At 47.1% G+C, this 24,610-nt stretch overlaps 1 protein-coding gene across 1 annotated transcript; it reads left to right on the plus strand.

Annotated features, from left to right (window-relative positions):
• Window positions 1-1,347: 1,347 nt before the first annotated feature.
• On the plus strand, window positions 1,348-23,025 carry GNB5 (guanine nucleotide binding protein (G protein), beta 5). Its single transcript, XM_014944727.1, has 11 exons — window positions 1,348-1,459; window positions 5,852-5,988; window positions 7,704-7,745; window positions 8,241-8,317; window positions 9,839-9,971; window positions 13,787-13,930; window positions 17,050-17,141; window positions 17,263-17,311; window positions 19,526-19,622; window positions 20,686-20,852; window positions 21,192-23,025. Exons 1-11 carry the CDS (start codon window positions 1,348-1,350, stop codon window positions 21,201-21,203), a joined length of 1,062 nt encoding a protein of 353 aa, XP_014800213.1. The 3' UTR covers window positions 21,204-23,025.
• The last annotated feature ends 1,585 nt before the right edge of the window (window positions 23,026-24,610 follow it).

Genomic DNA, 24,610 nt, shown 5'->3' on the forward strand with positions numbered 1-24,610 from the left:
GTGTGGGAAAGGACTTACATTTTCTCCAAGACCCACGCTGTGTCCAGGACGTGCCCTGAGTCTAAACAACAGCTGCAAACACGTATTTTCTTATCTCCCTTTCCAGCCTTGGCACATCTCCAGGCTGAACAATAGCCTCTGGATTGTCTGTTTTCTGGCTAAAAGGAGACAATGGCAGTCAATATGAGCAAAGTTACTCCGTGTACATCAAGGACAATTACTGTAATAAGAAGAGGACGTTTTCAAGGAACTCCCCTTCCAGGGAACAAAGAGCCACAAGGCCATGTGCCACGGCTCTTTCTCTGGAGACGTCAGCAGCACGGGCTCCCCATCTGCCCCTGAGCAGGGCCTGCAGAGCCAGGACACCCCATCTGCCCCCGAGCAGGGCCTGCAGAGCCAGGACACCCCATCTGCCCCCGAGCAGGGCCTGCAGAGCCAGGACACCCCATCTGCCCCCGAGCAGGGCCTGCAGAGCTAGAACACCAGACTGGAGCGTTCTTCATTCTCTTTGGGGGTTTGGGAACTGGTCCTTTTCAAGGGCTGGGAAGGGCCCAGAGCTTAATGGGCTTATCTGTGTGCAGGGAAAGGAGGTGGAAGAGGGGAAAAAGAAAAGGAAAAGACCTGTGGATAACACAAAATTTAAAAATGAGGAATTCAAAGCATAGTAGGGAGAAGGGGTGACAGCACTGGGTCTGTGCTGCTGGCACAGGAGCTGGGCTGGAGACCTGAGTGACCGAGGCTCCTAGTCACACAGGGGTGGAAGGGAATGATGGAGCTGAGCTGGGATTTCCTAAGGCTGGACAGGATCTGCCTCCTCAGTCAGATATTTTAATATTTTATATCTCACCCCAGATATGTTGGGGTGACCAATTACTGTATTTCCCCCCTCCCTTCCCCCACAGAGCGTGCAGCTTCTAGCAGAAACAAGTTCGGGTACAAAGCAGAAACACCCTTTTGGCGTGTTGTTTCTGGGGAAATGAAGCCTTTAGGCTGTGAAAGGGGCTTGTGGTGTATCTGCGGGTGGGAGCCTGCGGGTGGGAGGAGGGCAGGAGTGGAGGCTGGAGGCCGCTGCCCGGCCCGGGGGCCGGCGGGGATGCTGAGCCCGCCGTGCCGACTCGCACGGGCGGCCCTCGGGGGTGTTTTTCCGCAGGGAGCCCGGTCAGGTGCCGGAGGAGCATCCATCCAGCCCGGCCCTGGACGTCAGCGCGGGAGGGGAGGGAGCCCGGGCCGGCTCCGGCGCCGTTGCTGCGGCAGCAGGAACCTGGGCAGCATCCCCGGGAGCCGGGCGAGCAAACTCCTCCTCCCTCCCGCTCTCATCTCCTCTCTCTCCCCGCTTCCTTCGCAAAGATGGCAACCGAGGGGCTGCAGGAGAACGAGACCCTGGCATCGCTGAAAAACGAGGCCGAGAGCCTGAAGGGCAAGCTGGAGGAGGAGCGGGCCAAGCTGCACGACGTGGAGCGTGAGTGGGGCCTGGGGGAACGGGAACACGGGCCGCCGCCGCCCCGACACGGGCACTGCGCAGCGGGGGGCCGGGGAGGGCAGGGGAGGGCAGGCATCCCCCCGGGAATGGGCCGGGGAGGGCAGGCATCCCCCGAGGGGGAAAAGGAATACACCGGGGAGAGCTGGGGAGGGCAGGCATCCCCCCGGGGAGAGCCGGCATCCCCCCGGGGAGAGCCGCCCCCGCGCCCGCCCCTGGGGGTCGGGGTGCCCTCTTCCGCCATGGGCCGCGCCGCTCGGACAATGCGCGGCGGCTCCGCGCCCGGGGGGTGGAACGGGAAGCGGATGGGGAAGGCGGGCGGCCCGGCCTCCCGCAGCAGCCGCGGGCCCGCAAGAGGCGGCCGGGAGCGGGGAGCGGCACCCCGCATCCCTCCGGGAACACCGCATCCCCCCAGGAACCCCGCATCCCCCCGCATCCCCCCGCGGGTGGTGCTGGCCCGGGCCGGGCTGCGCGCAGGCTGTGCGCCCTGCCGTAGGGGAGGCCGGGCTGGGAAGGGAGGGTGAAATATCCCCCCCTCAGCGGACTCTGAGATTGACTGGCATGGTGTCAGGGCACATCTCAGCGGCAGAAACAAAGGTTAAACCCAGCCTTGTGGAAGTTGGTGGGAATTTGCTCTAATAAGGCCAGGATTTCAGGCAAGGTGGAAGGGCTTAAAGAAAAGGAGCACTGTTTCCCCAAACCAGCTCCTTCTCCCCCCTCTTCACCCAAGGAAACAACTTGCAGGGATCCAGTGCTGATTCAGAGGTACAGGGTGAGTCAATGCTCCAGCTGTCAATGCAAACTCACTGTTATCAGCAGCAGTTTCAAGATCCATAACAGAAATGACATGGACAGATTTCAACCCTGCCCTCTGCCCACGCCCCCCACACCTCTGTTCAGGAAAAAATCGGCTAACCTTATTTTTATGAAGCTTGTCAAGTAGGTGTTAATCCTGTCCTGACATATAATGTAATAATAAGGCAATAATAAGGTAATAATCCTAAGATATAAAAATCCGCTTATTTGTATTTCTATTTCATTTTTACAATTACAATGAGATAATATATTGCATTTCTCTTTTTTTTAAACAAAAAACATATAAATTACTGTATTCCCCTGAAATCATATAGCTCAGTTTATTAGAAGCAATAGTGGGTCATTAAAACTTTTATTTCATCTGTTTTGACACCTTAAATGTTGAAAAGGAATCCCAGCCTGTATTCAGTGATTTAGCTCTTAGTGTTTTGTAAGACTGAGGGACTGGCAAACATTCTTAAATTTCAGATGGGGGAGGGTTAAAATATTTTTTTCTGGAGTAAATAGAGCATTTTCTTGTCTAAATTAGACAATCATACGTTATATGAGTGTCCCATTAATAGAAGTCATTAAACAAATGGAGATGGCCTCGTTACAGAAACATTACCATAAATCATCATATTCCTACAGTACAATTTCTGTATCAGAAGCAGTGGGGCCTTTGTTTCACAGATCTTCTAAGCATATGCTTAAATCCACTTTTGCTCACAAAGCATTTTAGCTATGATTGCAGTGACGCTGTAACTGTGCGTGTCACTGTTAGTCATAGGATACTTATGTCTTCGTCATATGTAGAATCTGTAAATTTACACTGGAAGGCTGTGTTTGCGTAGCCATGACATGATTTCTGAGACAAAAGTCTTATACTGCTGTAGAACAATGCTCCCTCATTGATTCTGTATCAGAGCTTTTTTTGCACTGAAATTATCCCCAAGAACTATTTCTGCAGAGATTGTAAGTTTCAGAATAAAGCCTCTCTTCTGTTTTGGTTTTTTGGTTTTTGTTTCCTAATCTAAAATTGTATCTTTTGCATTTTTTTGCTCTGATCATGACTTTTCCTCTATGGTTCCCAAAACAAACAGCTGGCTGAACTAGGATTGCCCTTATTTGTTCAACTGGTTTTAAACAGCAGCTCTCAAAAATGTGGACAGAAAAAGGAAATTCCAAACGTGCATTTGATTTGCAATCTTATAATTTTAAGGAGTCAATTATGTCGCTTGAAATTTTAGATGTAGATACAACAGTTTCTTCTGTTCATGAGATCCATAAATCTTTAAGGCCAGAAGAGACCGTTAGGACCAATTGACTTCCAGGACAAAAAAGATCAAAGACCCAATAGTACCTGCATCAAGTCCACACCTCCTGTTCAGGCCAAATGATATGTTTTAGGAAAACAGCCTGTTTTATCTGGACCTTTGTAAAACCACTCAAGCTACTTACTGGCTTTAGCTGATCTACTTGCCTGACTGCATAATTTTCAACTATCTTGAAAAAATATTAGAGAATGCTTCAAAATAATTATCTGACCCTAAAACCTGTGCTAGGCGGGTGCGGGATTATTGTGGCTGTGGTTGGAGATAAGCATCCTCAGAGAATCAGTAAGGCCAAACCAGGCAATTCCACAGAGTCTCGGCTGCGTTGACATAATGGAAACACTTTGCCCATTGTCCGTGAAACGTTTGTTTTTTCAGATATGTTCTGGATACAGGCATCTTTCCAGCTGCCATAATAACCCCCTGTCCTGTGATTTCATGTCATTTGATTGGATCATTTGGCAGATTTCCGTGGGCAAAAGTAGGGGGAAATGTCTCTTTTCCTGAGTGGTTTTATATGGTACTTTATCAGAAACTTGCTTCTGGCCTCCTGTTAGAGATGGTATGGACAAATTGTCAGGAATGGTGTAACAGCGCTTGTCCCCTGGCTGGGTGAGACTGGTCGAGCAGAGATTTCAGGTGAGAACATTATTCTGGCACAGCCTGTGGAGCTGCTGGTTTTGAAAGACAACTCTTGAAGAGCTAATCCACTAGAAATCAGTCTCTGACTTAGGCAGAGATTGCTCCCCTGACCCTGTGCCCGGGAATGATCTCAAAGTTAAGGATGCCTGCTCTCTCTTCCTAACCCATCAGTGTTCTTGCAGAGACGAAGAGTGAAGCAGCAATGCAGCTCCAGAGCAATCACTGCCATATGGGGTGTGGAGCTCAGCCTCCAGCGTGGCATTGAAAAGCTCATTAAAACATGTGAGATTCTGCAGTTATTTCAGAAGGTTTGAGTCAGCAATTGCCCCTTTAGCTAACAGCAGCTGGATCATCTTAGATTTCAGCACAGACAAACACGCAACACAGGGACATGCTGGATCCTATTAGCTCTTCTCTAGACAGAGTAATTTTAAATTCTGGTATCAGGGTCTCCTGCCCCAGGAGCCCTACTCTGCTGTGAGACTTGAAGTGACTCCCACCCTCCCTGATGCTGTGAAGTGTGTCAGAGCTGCCAGAGGGTGCCAGGGTACGTCATGGCCCTGCTCAGCTCCAGGCTGGATGAGCAACGCTGGAGCAGAGCAAATAGGTTTCCTCAGATGACACTTTCTCCCAGCATGAGGCATCAGGGTTACACAAGACACTGTTTAGTTGTGTGAGCTGCAGTGGGATGAATTTTATGTCTAAGAGAGTTTGCACAATTGGAAATGTAAATTTGGTGGGTTTTTAAAAATATCAGCTGAAAGAACTGCTATTAGGTGAGGTATGAAAGAACTGACTTCACCACCACCAGAGGATGTTACTCAGGAAGGTTTCTTGCCTGCCCTCTCTGTTTCTTTTTCCCATAAAAGAAAAAGCTGACCCACCTATGAAGTCCTTGGTGTCCTTGGACATCATGGTGTACTTCAACACTGTTGAGAAGCTGGGTAGCACGCTCTTATAGCAAATGTCAAACTTCCCTGCTCACTCACAGCTGTGTCCTTGCCCTCAGTGCCCCCCTGGCCACCAGAAGGAATGGCACAGCAGAGAAGTGTCCAGCACCAGTGGCTAGTACCTGTATCACAATGCACCACCACTGCAGTGCTGGGAGTCTCACATCCAGCACAAGTGTTTTACTGCTGAAACTTTGGAGACTTGATGCTTACTCCCTTCTTTTGTATGATTTTTTCCTCTAAGCCCCCGTAGTGGTCTTCACTTCTGCTGAGTACCTTGAGGCATGCGTTAGGCTGGAGGCTGTCTCTGCACCTTCAAGCCTCAGTCAGATTGAGGATTTCCCAATAAGAGGGAGCAAGGGGATAATCTTATTTTCTAGTTATACTTGGGTGCGATGGTCTGCAAGAGCTTCAGCTGCTACAGCCCTGGAATTCAAGCCCCCAGGAAACTGATCCTTATCTTTATCTGGTGAATATGTTCATACACCGCCCACCTTGGTGTTACCACCTGCCAGCTCTGAAGCAGTTTGTTGGCTTGCACCATAGACTCAAACTTCATCGGTTAATTCCTCCAAGTGACCTTATTCGTAGACATAGAGGTTTGCCAGGACAGAGCTTTGATGCAGGGCTCTCTAACCATCAGCTGTTTGCAGTTCATCAGGTGGCAGAGCGTGTGGAGGCGCTGGGCCAGTTTGTGATGAAGACCAGGAGGACCCTGAAGGGCCATGGAAATAAAGTTCTCTGTATGGACTGGTGCAAAGACAAGAGAAGAATTGTGAGCTCTTCCCAGGTATGCTGTTGGGCAGATGTTTTTCAAAGATACTGTTGGGTGCTGTACAAATCTTTTGGCTGTGTGATGTGCCACTTTTTGCAGATGACACTTGTGTACAGTGTAAATGTTTTCAAGATGCCCTTAAAGCAGTTCATTGGCAATAGATTTGTTCAAAGACCATAGATCCAAGCTTCTGATCATTGCTACACCTGTTGTAGCTGATACCCTAAATATTTCTTGTCCAGTCATACACAGATTTTCCTCATATTCCCTATTACAATAGAAAATACAGAGAATTCATCTGAGGCCGCTTTTATTTCCTTGTTCTCTACAGATAAAACATTTAGTAGCAATTATAGTTTATGTGTTCAGAGAAAATAATCAGGAAAAGGGAAGGGAAGAAATGTCGATTCTTCCGGAGATTGCTGCACACAGAAATTTCTTCTGTAGTCTGTATGATTGATGCAACCTTGAAAAACCTCAAACATCCTGCCAAAATTACTGCATTTAGTTGGGCATTTTGAGAAACAGTCCTAACACCTGCTCAAGACCAGTCTCATGAGTTGGAGGAGGTAATGAGATAATTACTCTCCAGATCCCCTGGTTCATCCTGAGCCCAGTATGGCAGCGAGTGAGCTTGCTGCATCTCACAGCTGTTCATTGACCTATATGAAATCCGTCAGGGGTCTCACTTGAGGGATAAAAATAGGCAATCTGCATTGCAAGCCACCTTCAGTTACTGTGAGTTTTTACCATTCATGGTAATCTCAGCAAAGAGAATGATTTTAAATAATTAATGTCACATTTTTTAAAGTGGTTAAAATGCCAGTGTGTAGATGGGGAAGCTGAATGGGCAAGTTGTAATGCATTTTTTACTCTATTTTAAGAGCTGCAATGAGTCCAGGTACAGCAACAATTGTTGCACAGTAATAAACATTTTGCTTTCACCACACAGGGTATTATGTGCATAGGGGAAAGTAGCAGGCACGAGCGTAGCCGGCATACACAAAGTGATTGTGTTGCTCTCTGTGGAGGGTTCTTAGGATGGCTATTCAGCAGATCGTATCAATGGGCAGTTGAAGGTTGAGTAAGAGTAGTGAGAAGTAAAGGGGAAACCAGGAAAAGAAAGGAAGGGGAAGATGAATAAACAGTGTAATGTCCATAAATTGTCCCCATGAATGCCCACGCCCAACAAGTCATTTGTAACACAGGTCACCTCCTGTATTTGTAAGGTTCCGTACTGAGCCACTGACAGATACCACTTGGGAGAGGTGGCCCATTTGCAGGTGGTGATTACGGGCTGGGAGAAACACACTGTGGTTGAAAGAAGGCAAGTGGTGGCTCAGTAGTGGCAGTTCCATCTGCCAGTTTCCTGAGGAGATGGTCCTGTGCATGGCAGGTGCTGCGAGTGAGAGGAGGTCCCATCAACCTGTGAAAGGGAAGGGAAATAAGTAAATAATAAATAGGTCTTTTAAGGTGACATCAGTCATCTCAGTGAGGAGGAGATACGCTTCTCTTCTGGTCAAAGACATAAGCCACACTATTGAAGGTGTCTCCTCGGTGCTTTGCTGTGACCATTGTGCTGTTGCTAGCATGGAGACAAAAATGTCATGACGTAATGGACTGGGGGATGGAAATGAGCAGCAGAGTTTTTCCCAGATCTGAGAAGTAGGCTGACAGCCGTGTCTCTGGAAGGCCTTAATTTCTCTCTCTGTTTGTGTGCTTTCATTTAGGATGGGAAGGTGATCGTGTGGGATTCCTTCACTACCAACAAGGTAAGTGAAACTTCAGCAAACTTCCAATTTCTGTGTACAGGGCAAATGATAGTGGGATAAGATGGAGAGCTGAAGGGCTCACAAGAGGCAAGCAGGATGATGGGATGAGATGCAAACCTCCATGAGCACCTCAAACCTCGCGGCACCCTGCTCCACACAGCTGAGAAAAAATAGCTTGTTTGTAACTCACTTTTACACGTGCAGCAGTGGGGGGGCCTTTTACAGCACTCAGTAAATAAAACATGCTCTGTGATCAGTTTGGGGCTCATGAATAAGGTGGAAAGTGTCAGGGAGGGGTGAGCCATTCTTGCTGCTCTGCTGGGTTCTGCAGTAAGGGCTGTCCCAGCCTTACATGTGAGTTATGGCTGGGGGAAACACCTTTCACTGACACTACAGATGTCCCACAGAAATACTGAACTTACTACTCTACACTGTTTTCCTTGTGCTGGTTAGAGAAGCAGTGACATCCCAGTTTAAAGAGATGCTGTGTTTCAGGAACATGCCGTGACGATGCCGTGTACCTGGGTGATGGCGTGTGCCTATGCCCCGTCTGGATGTGCCATTGCTTGTGGGTAAGTTCCCCGTTTCCACAGCTGCTCACACAGAGAAGCTTGATTTGTAGTGGAGTCCCGGTGCCTTTAGATGCTGACGGCTAGAAATTTGCGTGTCTTGGTTGTGGGTGGAAGGACTACATTCAGAGCCTCTGATTCTGTTCCCATAATGGCTCATACGCATTATCTCCACTGACTTCAGTGCAATAGCATTTGGTGGGTAAGCATGGAAAATAATCCTCTTTCAGCATTTATATCATGGGTTAGGAATTCTACATGCATGCAAGTTCCCTTCTCCGGTTTGGTTGTGTGTGTTGGATATATCTTCTAAGGGAGAGTGGTTTTAACCCTGTTTTTACTTTGCACTCTTTCTTCTATGATGTACAGAAGGTTAGTCATTAATGTTTACCAGCACATGAATAGAACTTGCCAAGATGGGGTGGGGAGAAGTAACCCCATCCTTGATAATTTTCTCCGAGTTTTCTGAGCGCTCAGGTTTGAAAAAAATGAGCTTATGCAGGGGAGAAAACAAAGAGATTGAGATGTTGGCAAAACATCTTTTAAAAAGGGACTGGGTGGATCAGACAGACAAAGCAAGCTTGGGGCGAGAGAGAGGAACAAAGGGAGCCCTCAGTGTGCAGCCTGCAAATCCAGAAAGCAGCAGGCTGAGACAGACAGGCAGACTCTGTACATGTGAGTGGAGAGGGAGTCCGGAAACTGTATGCTTTTGACTAAAACTTGGAGAATGGCAAGAAAGCTCAGTCTTCACCCTTGTGAGAGACAGGAAGGGCATATGTGCATTGCACTACCTACTTCTGTTTTTCTGTCAGTTAAGTGCTGTGCACGTGATATAAGGCACAGAACCAGCACCTGGTGGTGTGCCGGGATCCCAGGGACCTAGGCAGGGCTGACCTCCCACAGCTCTAGAAAAGGACCAGACACAAGTCAGACCCTTTAGAAAAGAGTCCCGCATCTGGCCTGGGAGACACAGCTTAACTGGTGCAACTGGTGTCCAGGAGGGACACAGCTACAGAGCTCAGTGCTTCTGTTGCCTTTTTTCCAAACTCTTCTAAAAGCCCTGTCTTCACACCCGCTACTTGCTGCACCGTCTATTCCATAGGAGTTAGGTCAAATTTATTAAGGTAGATAAACAATGATGCTTAAATACCAATCCTCGCAATGACAGATGTCAACAGAAATACGGCTGTTTGACTGTGAAACGTTAACCCTGAGGTGACTGCTATGTCACCTCCCAGTTTATTCTTTCGTGAGGTTTCATTCGGTGCCATTTATAAACTGGAGGAGGGTAGAAAATGCTGAGGAGCAGCTGTTGCAGTTGTGTAAAGCAGCCAGGCTGGTGAGGCAGCTGGGGCTTCCCTGCGCAGGGAGATCCCGGGCAGCACAATACAGGGAAGTCGGTACTTGTAAGGGTTGGCAGCGCAGCACTGACAGGTGGTTTCCTTCTTATCACCACTCGCCTTTTGTCGTTGCAGTTTTAACCAGTTCTCCTCTCTCTGTTACTGCTATTATTACTCTCTTTAGTGGCCTGGACAACAAGTGTTCTGTGTACCCTCTGACATTTGACAAAAATGAAAATATGGCTGCAAAGAAGAAGTCGGTTGCAATGCATACAAACTACTTGTCTGCCTGCAGCTTCACTAACTCAGACATGCAGGTAAATGCATTCCCTACCCGCTGCCACGGCCAGCAACACCTAACGTGAGCCGCACTCCTACGCCCTGCCGGTAGCCGTCCTTGCACCCGGGGCCGTGTCCTGCCCCGAGCCAAGGCTGCTGGAAGACCCTGGCTGGGGGCAGTGAGAGCGCTGCAAAAGCTGCTGTAAGGAAGTGCTGGTCACAGCCAGGGCTGGGCTGTCCTGCCTGTACCCTGCCAAGGCCTGCTGCTTCTTCAGAGGGAGCTCGCTGGTACTTGTGTGTCCTTTGCTCACTGAGTCTCTGCTGGCTTGTGCTTTTAGGAGCTCAAACTAATACAAATAGTTAAAAACCCAGTTTGGCTAGGACTAGGTTGGGTATGTGCTATGCCAGTGTTGTTTGCCTGCTTTGTCCTGGACGTCCAGCCAACTTTGCTTTTGCTTTCATTCTTGGTGTTTTTTGTTTGTCCCAAGTGAGATATTTGAGCTTGAGGATGGCCCCACAGGGCCAGCCCTGTTGTCCATACATGCAGTGGTCTGTTCCCTCAAGGGAAGGGAGTGATGTTATCCCCATCTCGCAGCTGGGGACTTGGAGCACAGTGGGAGACGATAGCAAAGCCAGGAACTAAATGCAGATCTTCTGAGACCAGGCCAGCCTTCCTCTGTAGTGAATATCTCAAAGATCTCTTTCTCCAGGAACACGAAAGATGATGATAGGAGCCAGGATAATCCCCTTGTCCTCTCTGGTTTTTGAATTTGATTGAAGCTCTGCTCAGTGCAGCTCTGCAGCAAAATAAGTGGCAGAAGGGAGCATTTTCATTGCTCTCTGTGTCAGCAGAGCTGCTCGAAAGGCAATACCTTGCCTGGATATTTGGAGCTCTTCTGAAGGAAATATCAGCTCTCATTGCTTCTATTTCAGGAGATGAGATGCCCAAGAATATGTTGTTGTTTGTCATTCTACCATTTCTGTAATGACTCCGAGGTGCTAATTTAAGTCCATTGCCATGGAAACAAGCACTGGAGGTACCCAGAGCTCAGGCTTGCTCAGCCCTGACCTTACTGTGCAGGATCCCTGCGTAATTAGAGCAGTCTAAATTAAGTGGAATGTTTTTGATGAGTAGAAAAACAGTACTCTTTTTTCTTATCCATACCTTTATGCATTGTGATTAAATACTATGAAAGGAAAAATAGTTATTTGTTTTTCATAATAGAAAAGGAAAGAAAAGTTGGGTCTTTTTTCTCCATATTAGATACAGCAAACTGCATTGATATTGAAGGTAATGTATTACTATTGTAAAATGATGTGACAGTGGATTTAGGTGCTTTATATTCAGTGATTCAGAGATTTTTCTGAAGACTTTAAAAAGACATTTTCTCGTGATGATAGGCTTGTAAGTGACCATTTATAGCACTGCGTGTTATTATTGAAACAAATACAAGCAAGCGGGTTGGTCAAGCGTCCGTTAGGACACTTATGTAGGGGAGAATCCCAGATTTCTTATCTTCTTCATTTTACATAATGGCTTCGGAGTTAAAATTATTCAGTAACTGAGGGTGCACAGTGCAACAAGTACGTTTCCCAGCTGTGTATGGAGCCACTCTGCTCTCCTGGCCAGTGTCACCGAGGGATGTGGTGCCTGTCCTGGAGCTGCCCAGGCGTGTGGCAGAGGTGTCCCCTAGCCCGGTGTCCCCATGGCACCCAGCACCCCTGCTCAGTGCTCAGAATGCTGCTGCTCTGCCTTGGCAGCTCTCCCAAAATACAGCTCGGTTTTCCCTCGGAGGAATGAAAGACAGAGTAGGAGTTTAGGAGCTGGTGTGCCCGTGGGCATCCGGCGGTGCTGTGGAAAGACAGGAGGTGTGGGGGTTGTTCATTATTGATTAATGCCGCTCTCAGGATGTGTGGGTGCTGAAAGAGGGGGTCCCATCCTTGCTGCTCGTCACGTTCCCACCCTGGGCCAAGACAAGTGCTGAGCTGTGGGGCTGGGCGACCCACGCACCTCCTTCTCGGTGCCCCACATCAGTCTTGCCAGAGAGAACCTCCCTCGCCTCAGTAGGCAGAGAGCCGGGGAGCCTCGCTTCCTAAATTAGGTATCTGCAGCTCTGCAGTGTGATAATGCTCCCCACATGACAACACTCCCTGTGTATTAATAGCAACAGTTAATTGGGATCTCAAGTGTTTTGCATAGGGCAGGCAGCCATGGTCCCAGTCAGCGGGGCTGAGCAGCAGGATGAAGCCCGTGGCCATGGCGAAGGAGGCAGAGGTGAGGGTGGCCCCAGTGCCTGTGCCCCTGGCAAGCAGGGGCTGTGTCCCTGCTGTCCCCTGCTGTCCCCTGCCCTCTGCAGATGCTGCCTTTTGCCACCAGGCGCCAGGCGAGGATCCCCATCCAGCCATGCTGGAGCCCCTCATGCAGTGAGACAGAGTCTAATAGCAAAGATGCTAATTCCCTTCTGGTTTGGGATTTTTGGAGTTGATTTGGTTTTCAATAGCAATGCTCTGAAACTGAGTCCCTAACATTTCTCTTCAAGCATTAGCTGGAGCTCTGGGTTGCCAACAGACCCTTTCCTTACATCTTTAGCGACTCCTGTTCCCCCCATATCTTTCTTACATGTTATTACAAGAGCAAATCCTCAGAGCTGAAAGTCTTCATTCCTCAGCCAAGTACAAATATTCCACAGAACAGAGAAGTTCATTGATCTAGGCTCAAAAGCTGGCCAGAAAGACAAGTCAGGACTTTCTTCTGCTATTATCATCTCAGAGTATTAGTGTCTCTCTGCTGGAGGTTTCGGAACAGTCTGTTCTGCAGCTTTCCAGACCTCTGTTTATGGGAGGAGTTTTCGAGGCATCTGTCAAACATGTTCAGTGTTTAACCTTTATGCAACTCTGAATGGTTTCATGATTATGTGATCATTTTCTTCTTGAAGATTATTTTCTTTTTATCTTTTGACTACCTACTGGGATCCCTTGAGTTTCCTCACTGGCCATGAGAAAAACCTGTGTACAAGACTGAGAGCCCTTCTGAGTTCGTCCTTGCCTCCTTCCATGCCTGTACACAGGGACCCTTTTAACCTACAGAATTTGTGACTGCATAACAGCTTTGGGTGCCAAGGGGAAATTTTGAACAATTGAGCACCATCAGGATTTAGCCACAATAACAGGCGCTGATCACGTGTGCTTTCTACAAGTACTGTATCAGATGAGGGAAGCTGAGAGCTATGTTCAGTCAGTGTGTGTTCAAGCCCTTTCACACACAAGTGGTTTTGGACAAGTGAGAGGTGATGGACTTATCAAACAACTGTCTAGACAGGCTTACTTCCCTTTCAGAAAATCCATGTCTTAAGCCCAATTAATTGGGTTTAACCTGGCTATTTCAAGCAGAAAAAAAATATTAGAGAGTTAAACAGGTATACTTAATTCCAACAGTTCTCTTTACACGGGTTGAAGTCCAGCAGCCTAAATATGGATAGGGTTAAATACAGGAGCAGACAGGAATACCAGTCTGGTTCTACCCCCTTTTTGGAGGATATGGAAATGCCAGCAGATCCTTACTGCCATCGGTTCTCCAAACCCCACTGCGCAAGTTCGATAACTGAACGTTATTGAGACATGGTGTATGTATAGCTGTGTCACTACAGCTCTCCTTTCCACTCCCAATGTCTTTCCTTAAAAATATAAAACATAAACTGTGCTTAGTTCACATGGCTTTATGGCTTTGATTTATTGCATATTTCATTAAAGCTGTCCTTAGTGTATGTATAGGATGTCATCTTTGTGTATCTTTGTGAACTTGAAGATCATCCGCTGATTTTTGTATCGTAACTCTTCTTGCCACATCCCATAGATCCTGACAGCAAGTGGAGATGGAACCTGTGCCCTGTGGGATGTTGAGAGCGGGCAGCTTCTACAGAGTTTCCATGGTCATGGAGCTGATGTCCTGTGCCTGGACCTGGCCCCTTCTGAAACAGGAAATACATTTGTCTCTGGGGTAAGCAGGAGCTTCCTATCATAATATAAAATTAATGAATGTGGAAGGGAAAAGGCAGCAAAGCAGGAGACTCGTGATCATATTGAGAGAGTGCTGGAGTATGTGTTGGAAGCCCCAGTGCAATCCACTCATTGCAAGCACATTTTCCAAGCTGGAGCAAATTAAACCTCTGACTGTGGGGTCAAACCCACCCAGCCAGTCTGACTGCAGTTCTGCTTGCTTAGCAAATTCCACCCCACACCAAAGCAATCCAGCCCGAGATCAAAACAACGCCTCTCCTGGGAAGGGAAAGGCTCGGAGTTAGAGCAGCAGGCTCCTACTGCAGCGGAGGTGTGAGCCCCTGTGGACAGGAGCCGGGCACAGCAGATGACTTCCTTCAGTTGGCTCCTCTCTGGAGCAGGATGGGGTGTGCCAAGTGCCTGCTCAGGGCGTCAAAGTGGGGCTGCAAATAACGTGCGTGCCACTGTGTCCCTCAACCGCTCCCCAGAAACCAAGGGGTAGCTTGGGCACTGGCTAAACCCTCCTACAAGTTGGAGCAGGGAGATGAGGTGTGGCCACATCTTCAGCTGTTGCTGTGTCCCCTGTGCCTTCCAGTGGTACCAGAGGCATTTAAAGCCCCTTCGTCAGTTCAACACTGCCCGCTCCTTGCCCTGGCCCAGAGGAACACACAAACCTCTGGGAGATCCTGGGAGTATCCAGGGCATCTTCCAAATATTGTCCCACTGCTGAGGGATTGCTGTTCCCGGGCAGCTGAGCCGTTGGCATGCAGCCTGGCAGTGAGGCAGGCAAGGCATAAAGGTGAGTGGGATGGGGCTCAGCTCCTTTTTGAGATGGTCCTGGTCTTTCCCACATCAGAAATCGAGTGTGGAGGTGATAGGTGGAAGGAGCTGACAGATGACCTCTCCTACTGAGGCAGGTTGCTACCAGTAACTTTGCTGAAGGTATACCTAGTTTTGGAGCCCCACCAGTGCTGACCCAGGGCTGGTCCTGTGCTTGCTGATGGAAACGGCCCTTGTGCCAAAAGGTGCTGACCATGGATTAGGTCAAGCACTTGCTGTGCTTGGAGTCACGGTCCCATCCCTGCACAAAAAAACTGGACCTCTTCAGTTATGGCTTTATTATCAAATTTGGCTGGTCCACCAGGAGCAGAGCCCAGGAGTGGCCCAGTTTGCCTGCTGCTAGCACAGCTGCTCCGAAGCGTGACTGAAAGCTAATTCCATCCAAGTGCATTACTCCTCCCGGGCTTTCCTGTCACCAAGCTTGCTTCCCAGAAAGGATAGATTCGTTCTCCCTGGGAACAGCTCAGCTTATTATAGGGCAAAGAATCGCAAGCAGCTATGGTACTGCTAAGAGAATATGTCATGCTTGTGTCAATATAGCAGCTTGGGCATGTCCATGCTTACAGGGACTCGCTTAAATTCATCACATGCAAAATACCACTTCAGTGAAGGTCTGTCTGGCAGGTATAGCCAAAACAGTGCAACCTGAAGGTATGGCACCACGGAGAGACTCCCTGTGTATTGTGCCCATGGAATATGGTAACCTCGTGCTGGATTAAGCAATGCCACCACAGCAGTGTGCAGGCTGGGTGCTGTCACCTTTTCCAGCCTCACTGAAAATTCCAGCCCTCCTGGGTGAGCTCAGGGCTGCGTCCTGGGCTGTTGTGCACCGTGCCCTCTGAGCTGCTCCTCAGGGTGAGTGGGATAGCACTCAGGGGGCCCGTCTCTCCGCAGGTGGTTGCTGCTTTCTCCTTCAAAACCTTAGGAGTCAAAGCACCAGCTTGTCAGATTGGTCTTGCTCCCAAAATCCCAGAGAGGTCAGTAAGAAGAGTGCACATGGAAGCAATATGAAGGGCTGGGCTTGGGCTGTGGCGGGGCTTGAGAGGGAAATATGCTGAGTCCAAAATGTTCTCGATCCTGTCTGGTTTCCCCTGTGCAGAAACCACAACTTGGTACAAAGAAACATCACCTCTTTTAAATAATGACATCAGTAGTGGAAAAAAAAAAGGGATTTCATTTTAACAAGAGAATTAAAAAAAAGAGAGAGAAAGATGTGAATTGTGAATAGGTTGTTTAATTTGATTAGCAATCATATTTGCTTAAAAATAAATACTCTGTGTGGCACGGTCTGCTGGGCAGGACACGCTCACTCAACAGAGGCCTCTGCTTCCCACGCAGCCTCAGGGAGGCCGAGCCCCCTGGAGCTGAGCCTCCTACCTATGGCCTGCCCCTCAGCAGGGCTGTATTTATTCAAATCTCCTGCCGCTTCTAAAAGAAAAGTCTGTGTTCTTTTTCCTGTCCCCGCGATTGCGCCAGCAGCGAGACAGCGCAGCAGAGAACATGGCCCTAGGGGTGCGAGATGGCTCCTGCCCCGGGGACGATGCAGCCATCGTGGGCTGAGCCCCTTGCCCAGAGCATTTGGGGCCCCGAGCAAGCGCCTCACAGTTATAAATGAGCTTTTCAAAGCACAGCTCAGAAGGGCAGGTTAGAGCTTGACGACAAAACAAAATGCTGTTATGCTGCTTTTCTCATCCCAACCAGGCCATTGAGCATGTGGGTGCAAGGGTTAACTCTGGTAGGGGCTGGGCAAGAGACTCTCCGGATGCACTTATTCCATTTTCTATTTCAGTGTATGAAAAGAATTAGTTATAAAACTTTAAATGCTGGGTATTAATTTTTTATATTGAGCCTGTTAAGCGGTGAGGGAGCGAGTCAGTTGTGCAGCGTTGTGGTGTGGTGGGGCTGTGGACGCTGGTGCAGGGGCAGAGCAGGGCTGTGAGTGCGGGACCGCCTGCACAACACCCCCAGTCTGCCTGCACCCCACCGTGCTGGTCTGTCTGTCTGTACCCCACCAGGTCAGTCTGTCTGTCTGCACCCCACCGTGCTGGTCTGCTGCACCGCTGAGGCTCCAGCCTTCAGGCTTGGGGACACCAGACACTTCAGGCCCCCACACCAAGCTTGGGGACACCAGTACAGCCAGTTCTGGGGCTGCTTTGCTGGTTAAATCCCCTCAGAGCTGTGATGTTCAGGACCTTGGAATGTAGCTGGGCTTGATGATGTGTGTCAGGCACGTGAGGGGTGAATGTCACCATTTCACAGCAAATTTTTTTGTCTTATTAGGGATGTGACAAGAAAGCCATGGTTTGGGATATGCGGTCTGGTCAGTGCATCCAGTCATTTGAAACCCATGATTCAGATATCAACAGTGTCAGGTCAGTATGTTTCTGGGAGAGGACACATTTGCGATGTTGAGCAATGTGTTGGTTCTATTTTTGAATTCTGACCTCATCCAAGCAATGTAATGTGTTCTGGCCTTTTTTTACTCATGTACAGATATTACCCAAGTGGAGATGCTTTTGCCTCTGGTTCAGACGATGCCACGGTATGTTAATTCAGCAACTTAATTTAGGGAAGTTCTGTTATTTCCCAAGTCAGATTCTCTAAAAAGACTAGGTCACATCCACAGAGGACTTTTAAGTGACACCAAAGTTGCAGCAATAATAACGCTATAATATAACACATACCAAATACTAGATGTAATGCTATAGGGAAAAACTGGAAACACTTAAAGGTAACCTCTGCAAACTTTTCTACGTGAGGTACTGTTCAAATATTCATTTCAGATTTTCTATGTTTTGAAGTGCCATGATCAAAATTAGTTGCGTTACTAGAAGAGATTTGGCTTCATATAATTGTTGGTCACAACACGGGAGGAACAAGATGAAACCTTGTGTCAGAAGGAGCAGCACAGCGTGAGGGCGTGAAGGGATCCTGCACATGACAGCGCACATCCCGGTGAGCAGAGGAGCCCTGGGCTGAGCTCGGAGCTGGGCAGCCCCGGTCAGCTGGCCTCTGTGGCCCCAGGGTGGCCTTGGCCACGTAAATCTCCTCCCTGTCACCCTGACTCATTGCCAAGGCTCTTCACTACTGTGAGTCACCGCATCCAGGTCATCCTAGATGATACAATAGCTCATACTTTATCTGTAAGCAAGCTGCTAGGAGGGGCACGGTATGTATGGAGAGGTAATCTTGGTCAACACATTGTATGCAAAATGCCACCTACCTCCTGGTGCCTTTGGGCCCCTGTGTGATGCTGGTGACTCTTACTGCAGCTGGTGGGTCCCCATGGGGGACTGGGCTCTGCCTGTACCACAGCCCTACAGGGACTGAACTGGCAGTTAAGTCTAACTCAAGAGCAGACGTTTGAGAGACACCTAGCACCTTTTTTCTCCTGTTTATTCAAACATCACACCAAGTTGCATGAGGGTGAAGACTCTTTCTAAGTACTCTGCCCTCAGAGCATATTTTGAGTCTCCTCCAATACTAGCTAAACTCAATGGAAACATTCCCTTTGCCTTCACTGGATGTGGAGATCTTCCAAGGCTTTTCTGGAGAGAGTGTACACGGCTTTTAGGGTTTTAAAAGCTGCAATTATAAATTAATAGCTCTAGCTCTGTGGTGAGCCCAGTGCCTCTCCACACATTCAGATGCGGTACTGTGAGCACCTGAGATGCCGAGCGAGGGAGATGGAGAAATTGTCCATCATTAAATTCCAATGAGAGCGCTCTCTTTTTATGCCCAGTACCACAGATTCTGGGCACCTGTACTTACTAATTTATTTGATGGGTCTTTTCTCTCTTAACTATTCCTGTCACCCCTGACTTGAGCAGGACAATGGGAAATTCCATCTCTACTTTTCAGAGAGGTTTTTGGCAATTTCCATCTACTTCATTCTTTAAATGAAGAGGTTGGTGTTTTCAGCGTTACAGACTGATACACTGACTGATATCCTTGACCTGATTTATATACTTAAGGATTTCAAGGAGGAGATAATCCTGACTGTCTGGAGGGAAACCATAAAAGCGTGCTCATATGGCAGTGCTGTCACCTGCGGTGACCCCGACTCCCTACCAGGACAGGCTGATGGAATTATTCATCAGCATGGAGCACTGGGAGACCTGGACTTCACACACCTGGCAGCTCCCCACTGCCCTGCGAGTGGAACAGCCTCACCTTTATGTGCAAGCTCGAATACCAGCCATTTTTCATTAGTAAAATCTTAATATTGGCAAACCCATCTGGCCAGCGTTTGCTTAAACTTAACTTACTGAGGAAGGTTTTCAGTTCAAATAGTTTCAAAAGTACATTTTGATTTCAGGGCTAACAGACTGCTTTTCTGCATGGCAATGGAGTCTGCTCCATCTATACATTTTCTGTGTCAAACAAGCCTAAGTATGCTGGCAAATGATAAAAACAGGAAGTGCAGGTTGCAGAGGTGATTGGGGATTTTCCATGAGAAATGTAAACCGAGGATTCGTATAAATATGTATTATTTCACATGAATTATTTTCACATAGGTTTTTCAGACAGAGGGTCTGCTGGAAGGGCAGGGGCTGTTTGCTGTCCCGCCTTACTCAGAGCAGGGACTACCATCATCCAGGCTTCCCTGTGCCAAGGGACTGTCATGGCCAAGCAGCCACTTCCCATGGTGCCAGTTAGGCTGCAATCCTTTCCACTCCCATTTTTTCAATGAAAAGGTAGTAGCCATTGACTCCAGCCTTTACTGAGACATGTGTTGGTTTTGTTTTAATCCTAGTGTCGTTTGTATGACCTTCGTGCAGACAGAGAAGTCGCAATTTATTCCAAAGAGAGCATAATTTTTGGAGCATCCAGTGTGGACTTCTCTCTCAGCGGTGAGAACTGGACTTTTGAGGTTATCTTAGTTCTGGGATTTGAGGGCAACTGTAAAATTTTGCCAATTTAATTTTATAAAGCATTTGTTATTAAAAGTTATTGAAAATAATACTAAGTATCAAAAGAAACATTTAATGCATGAAAGCCTGTTTTTTTGCTTCTGTAAAAATAATTACTCCTTAACTAACCTAGCTGGCTTTTGCTCCGTTGCAGCAATGAAAAGTATTTTCCTGGCCCTGCTGAAGGCAGGAAATATTTTGCCATTAACTACAGCTGGGCTAGAATTTCACAATAATGATTAAAAACATTTCAAAGGAAACATGAAATGTAACTAGACTATTAAGCGCACTTACATAAATAGTTTATAAAAGGATAATAAATGATTAATAGATAGGAAAAGTATGTTAGAGGAGCATGAAGACAGAGCCATTACTGTTTCTCACTACAGATCTGGAGACATGAGCTCAAGTCTTCTCTCTCCTGGCCAAGCACGAACACGGAGCTCCTCCAGTCACCTCAGCGTGGGGCTGAGTGGGTGGTGAACTGCCCTCCACTCAGGACAGAGGGACAAAGGGCTCTATTGTGGTCACAAACACCACAACTTGTCCCATTGGGGACAATGAATCACTTACCAAATTGTCTACTAATCATTCAACTATTTGTATTCAACTTCTTGCGTAAAGTCTGAGCAAAATATTATTACCCTGTATTAGCTGTTGAAGTGCTCTTCAGTCTGCCGTGTTCTGGGGTCATCCCCATCTCTACTAAATGAACAGATTCTATATAATTGAACTCAATCTTAACTGTGTTTGTAGCTAACACATTTTAACTGGTTCAGTGTTTAGCATGGGCAGCTCAGCAGTGGAGCAGGGGTGTCCAAGAGGAGCACAGGTAGCCTGGGGAAGGGAAGCAGTGGCCCGGGCTGGCTGTGTGTGGAGGGTGGCACAGGAAGCCTGGGTTGTGGCTCACGGGGTGAGGAATGTCCTGCAGAAGGCCCTTCCTGCAGTCAAGAGGTGTTACCTCCTGCAAACCTCACATTGTAAAACCTCATTCTCTTTGCAGGTCGCCTCCTGTTTGCAGGCTATAATGATTACACCATAAATGTCTGGGACGTGCTGAAAGGGTCCCGTGTATCCATTCTGTTTGGACATGAAAATCGTGTCAGCACCTTGCGGGTCTCTCCCGATGGGACGGCGTTTTGCTCGGGCTCCTGGGACCACACTCTCCGAGTAAGTGCTGGGAGCACCTGCCTCGAGTGCTTCTTTCCTTGTTTGTTTGATTGTTTAAAAACGGGGACAAGGGGGAAGGGTTGTTACAGGAAAATTGACTCCAGAGGGATGAATGAGGATATAAAACCACAGCGTAGAACATGAACAGAAAATGCAAATTAAAAAAAATTCCCACAAAGTGCTAGCTGAACTGTTAAAGGGAAATTTGAATTTAGGAGTTAAATAATATCATTGCTGCTGATACACTGTACCACTAAACTGACTGCCTTGCTAAATTCTAATTAAACCTTTGATAGAATAGTCAATGTCATAAATGATTGTTCAACTCTCTCTCTGCAGATCTGGGCTTAACCTGAGATCCTATACACAGAATCAAATGAAGACTGATACCCTGGACTACAACAACTGCATAAAAAAGCCACCCCTCAAAATCAAATACTTGCTGCACCACAAAAGAGTGACACTGAGCCCACAGATTAACACAGCTAGGTAGAAAATGTAATCTGCTTCAACACACAGCAAACATCAACGTGTAGTAAAATTAAATGTTTTTAATTTTGTTTTGAAACTATCTTCTTTTATTAGAACTAGTTTAGATAATTATAAAGGGACTTTTCTCTTAAGTCACCTGTATCATAGAAATGAGTATTTCAGTGCACATTATGTATTTATTTGCATGAATTGAGTTCCTTTTTAAAGTAAAACAAAAAAAAAATAGAAAAAAAGAAAAAATATTCCTGATTTTATCAGGATGTAGCATAGGACTTTGGAAACATTCCGTAATAGTGCATTGAATTTTGGTGTTGGAAAGTGGAAAGAAAAACAATTCTGATAGATTATGATGGCGTTATGGATGACTGAACCTGGCTAGTAAGTAGAGGAGCAAAGGACCTACTGTGAAGGTACTGGCTGTTGTCATAAAAAGGTATTTTTTGTACAAAAAAAGGAATCCTTTCAATCCCTGGTTTTTCCTACCGTCTTTTTAGATAGTAAATAATATTTCATCTCTGTTACCTGAATATAAAGAATCTAAATATATACAAAATGATAAACTGCAAAGATGAGGGATATAAACATGATTTACATAATCATGAGGTAATACTTAACCAGTAGTTTCTTAGAAATTTTTAATTGTATCACTTGGTGAGTGAATTTTCTTTTACTTAAAGGAATACTACATGCTAAGCACTAAGGGATACTACACGCTAAGCACTAAGCACCGTTGGATGGACTGATGGTCAAATCTTTTCCAAGTCAGTCACAAGCATTCTATGATCATGATTCTTATTTGCACTTTGAGCAGCTCATACCACTTTGGCAGGGCAACGTAGCTTAAATGCGTATTAAGGCAGAATATGCCCGTGTTAAGGCCCTTCTGCAATGTCAGGCCCAGCTGGTGCTGTGGAATTAAGATTTAACCAGATAAAGCTGAGATGCAGTTAATTATAGAACTATTGGGAAATTATATCTGCATTTATACATCAAAAACCATTGAGACAAGAGTGTGTGACATCTGCTCTCGCTGATGGGTCTGACCTGAGCAGAGGCACGGGGGGAGCAAAGTGCTGGAGTTGCTGCTGGGGGCTTGCAGGGTCGGGCCTTTGAAAAGCAAGTGGTGAGATACGTTGCTGAAAAGATCAAAGATAATGATTTATATTTAGATCGAAACAAGAAAACAAACTCATTTGAGTCATCTTTATCGCTGGATCACTGGAGCTGGCTGTTTGCGTAAGTTTGATGATAATATCCTCATTCTGTTTTAAAGTGGGTTTTTTTTACAATCCTATAAAAATTGTATTAGAAACAAAGTCTCCTCATTCATAAAAACATTAGGGTCCATGAATCCATAACCAATTAACCTAAGATGCTGACATTTGTATCAGCCTTCGGTCCCTAAGGAAGTAGTTCAGCTGTTTTGACTTGGAAAAGTCAGCTCTGATGCTTTGCAATATTTGTGGCAAGCTATCCCTGTAACAAACTGACTGCACTATGGAAATGTTGTATAGAGCTCACTGTGCAATACTGAGTCAATACACTGTACACGTTTGATCAAAAGATTAATATTAATGTTTAGATTGTATTTATTGGTAAGATGTTTGTTTCAAACATACTACATTGTGTTGATACTTATGAATGGCCTAAAACCAATAAATTGTATTTTACATATTGAGAACATGTATACAGTTGTTTTCCCCATCAGTCAGGTACTTGTAATGCTAGATATTTTTTCTGGTTTTTTTGGAATTTCCTTTTCGTACCATACAGCTTCTTAAATCATTTGTTCTGCAAAAATCTAGGGCGAAATCCAGATCTACCAGAAAATCCCTTCTGGAATATCTTCTGGAAATGCCCAAGGTGACCCAGAGCAACTGAGAGCAAGCAGTCCTCAAAAGTACCTGAGACTCCATCTGATCTCCTGCATTCAGGAGGCCAATTCAGGTTGTGTTTTCTTGCTCAGAAGGATCACAGCTGACACAGGATGTTTTCTTTCCAGATCCTCATCCCCATACCCACAAACGCACTGGGAAATGGAGAGTATGTGTTTTGTGGGAGCACGGGTTCCTCCTTGTGTCACAGTGGGACACCAGTGAAAAGCGGGCTCCGAAACGCTGCTGGGGGCTCGGGCTGTCAATGTTTGGATAAAGCACATTTGCAAATCACCTTCAGCTGCAGGGGTTCAGCTTTGTTAACAGGGAACTGTGCTGGAGTCAGCTGAGCTCCACTTTCCTGTAGGTTTTGTGGTCAGCATGAAGGTGGTTGGTGGAAGTCCTCACTTCAGACACTGAAAAAAAGCACCCCCTTCACTTGGGCTCATTGTTTCATTTCCTTTCCTCTGGGGGAAAGTGCTGAGCCAGCTTGTTCTGAGCGACATCAGTGCCCAAACCATCACCAGTTCCACTGAGAACGAGGCTGACATTGCATCTTCCACTTCTGTTCTTGCAGGGAGAAGTCCCGTGGTTCTTGCACTTCAGGGCCGCTGCCCGGGGACTTGTGAGTCGGGCCGTGTGGGCTCAGCACCTGTGAAAATCACCTTTTTGCTCCTGAGGTGGTGATGAAAGCTGTGAACTGGGATGGGCCTCAACTTCCCATCAGAGAAATGGAGATAGAGGAATGGGGCACTGAAGTATCCATTGTTTTTCTTGCTAAAGGTTGGCCAGGGAGGCTTTGGAAAACCCGGTGTTTTGCAGACCCCCCCTGCTTTGGTCTGTCAAGCTACTTGTGTCTCGGAGGGAGAGGTTTTAACCACCTTCTTGTCCTTTCCCCAGCATGTTCCAGCCCTGGAGGAGAGCCGTGCCGCTCTGGGTGCAGCAGGGATGAAGCAGTGTCCCATCAGATCCCTGGTGCTGGCCCTACCTCCCCGGCCCTCCCGCCAGGAGGAGAAGGAAAGGCAGTCCCAAAATGCTGTGCCAGCGGGCTGTCACCCCGACAGACATATGGGGCTGTAGCTGGGGCAAAGTCACTGTCAGACAGCCCCGGCTGGTTAAACAAAAATGCTATATAAACAGGAAGGGTGGAAAAGGATATTGCTGGAGAAAGAGCAGCCTCTCCCTCTTGCTCTCCTGCTGTGAGGAATGCAATAGGAAATTCCTGCTCCGGGATTAACAATCGTAAGGAAAACTCTAGTTGAAAAAGCATGTGTGTAAAGCACTGGTGAGAAGTACAGATATCATTGCAGCTACTGCTCTAGCGCATAAACACGGGCTAGATTTCCCCGCTTAAAAACAAAACAAAAGCCAAATATGGGGATGTAAAACTAA

This window comes from Calidris pugnax, unplaced genomic scaffold, assembly GCF_001431845.1.
Source record: "Calidris pugnax isolate Ruff unplaced genomic scaffold, ASM143184v1 scaffold70, whole genome shotgun sequence".
NCBI lineage: Eukaryota > Metazoa > Chordata > Aves > Charadriiformes > Scolopacidae > Calidris > Calidris pugnax.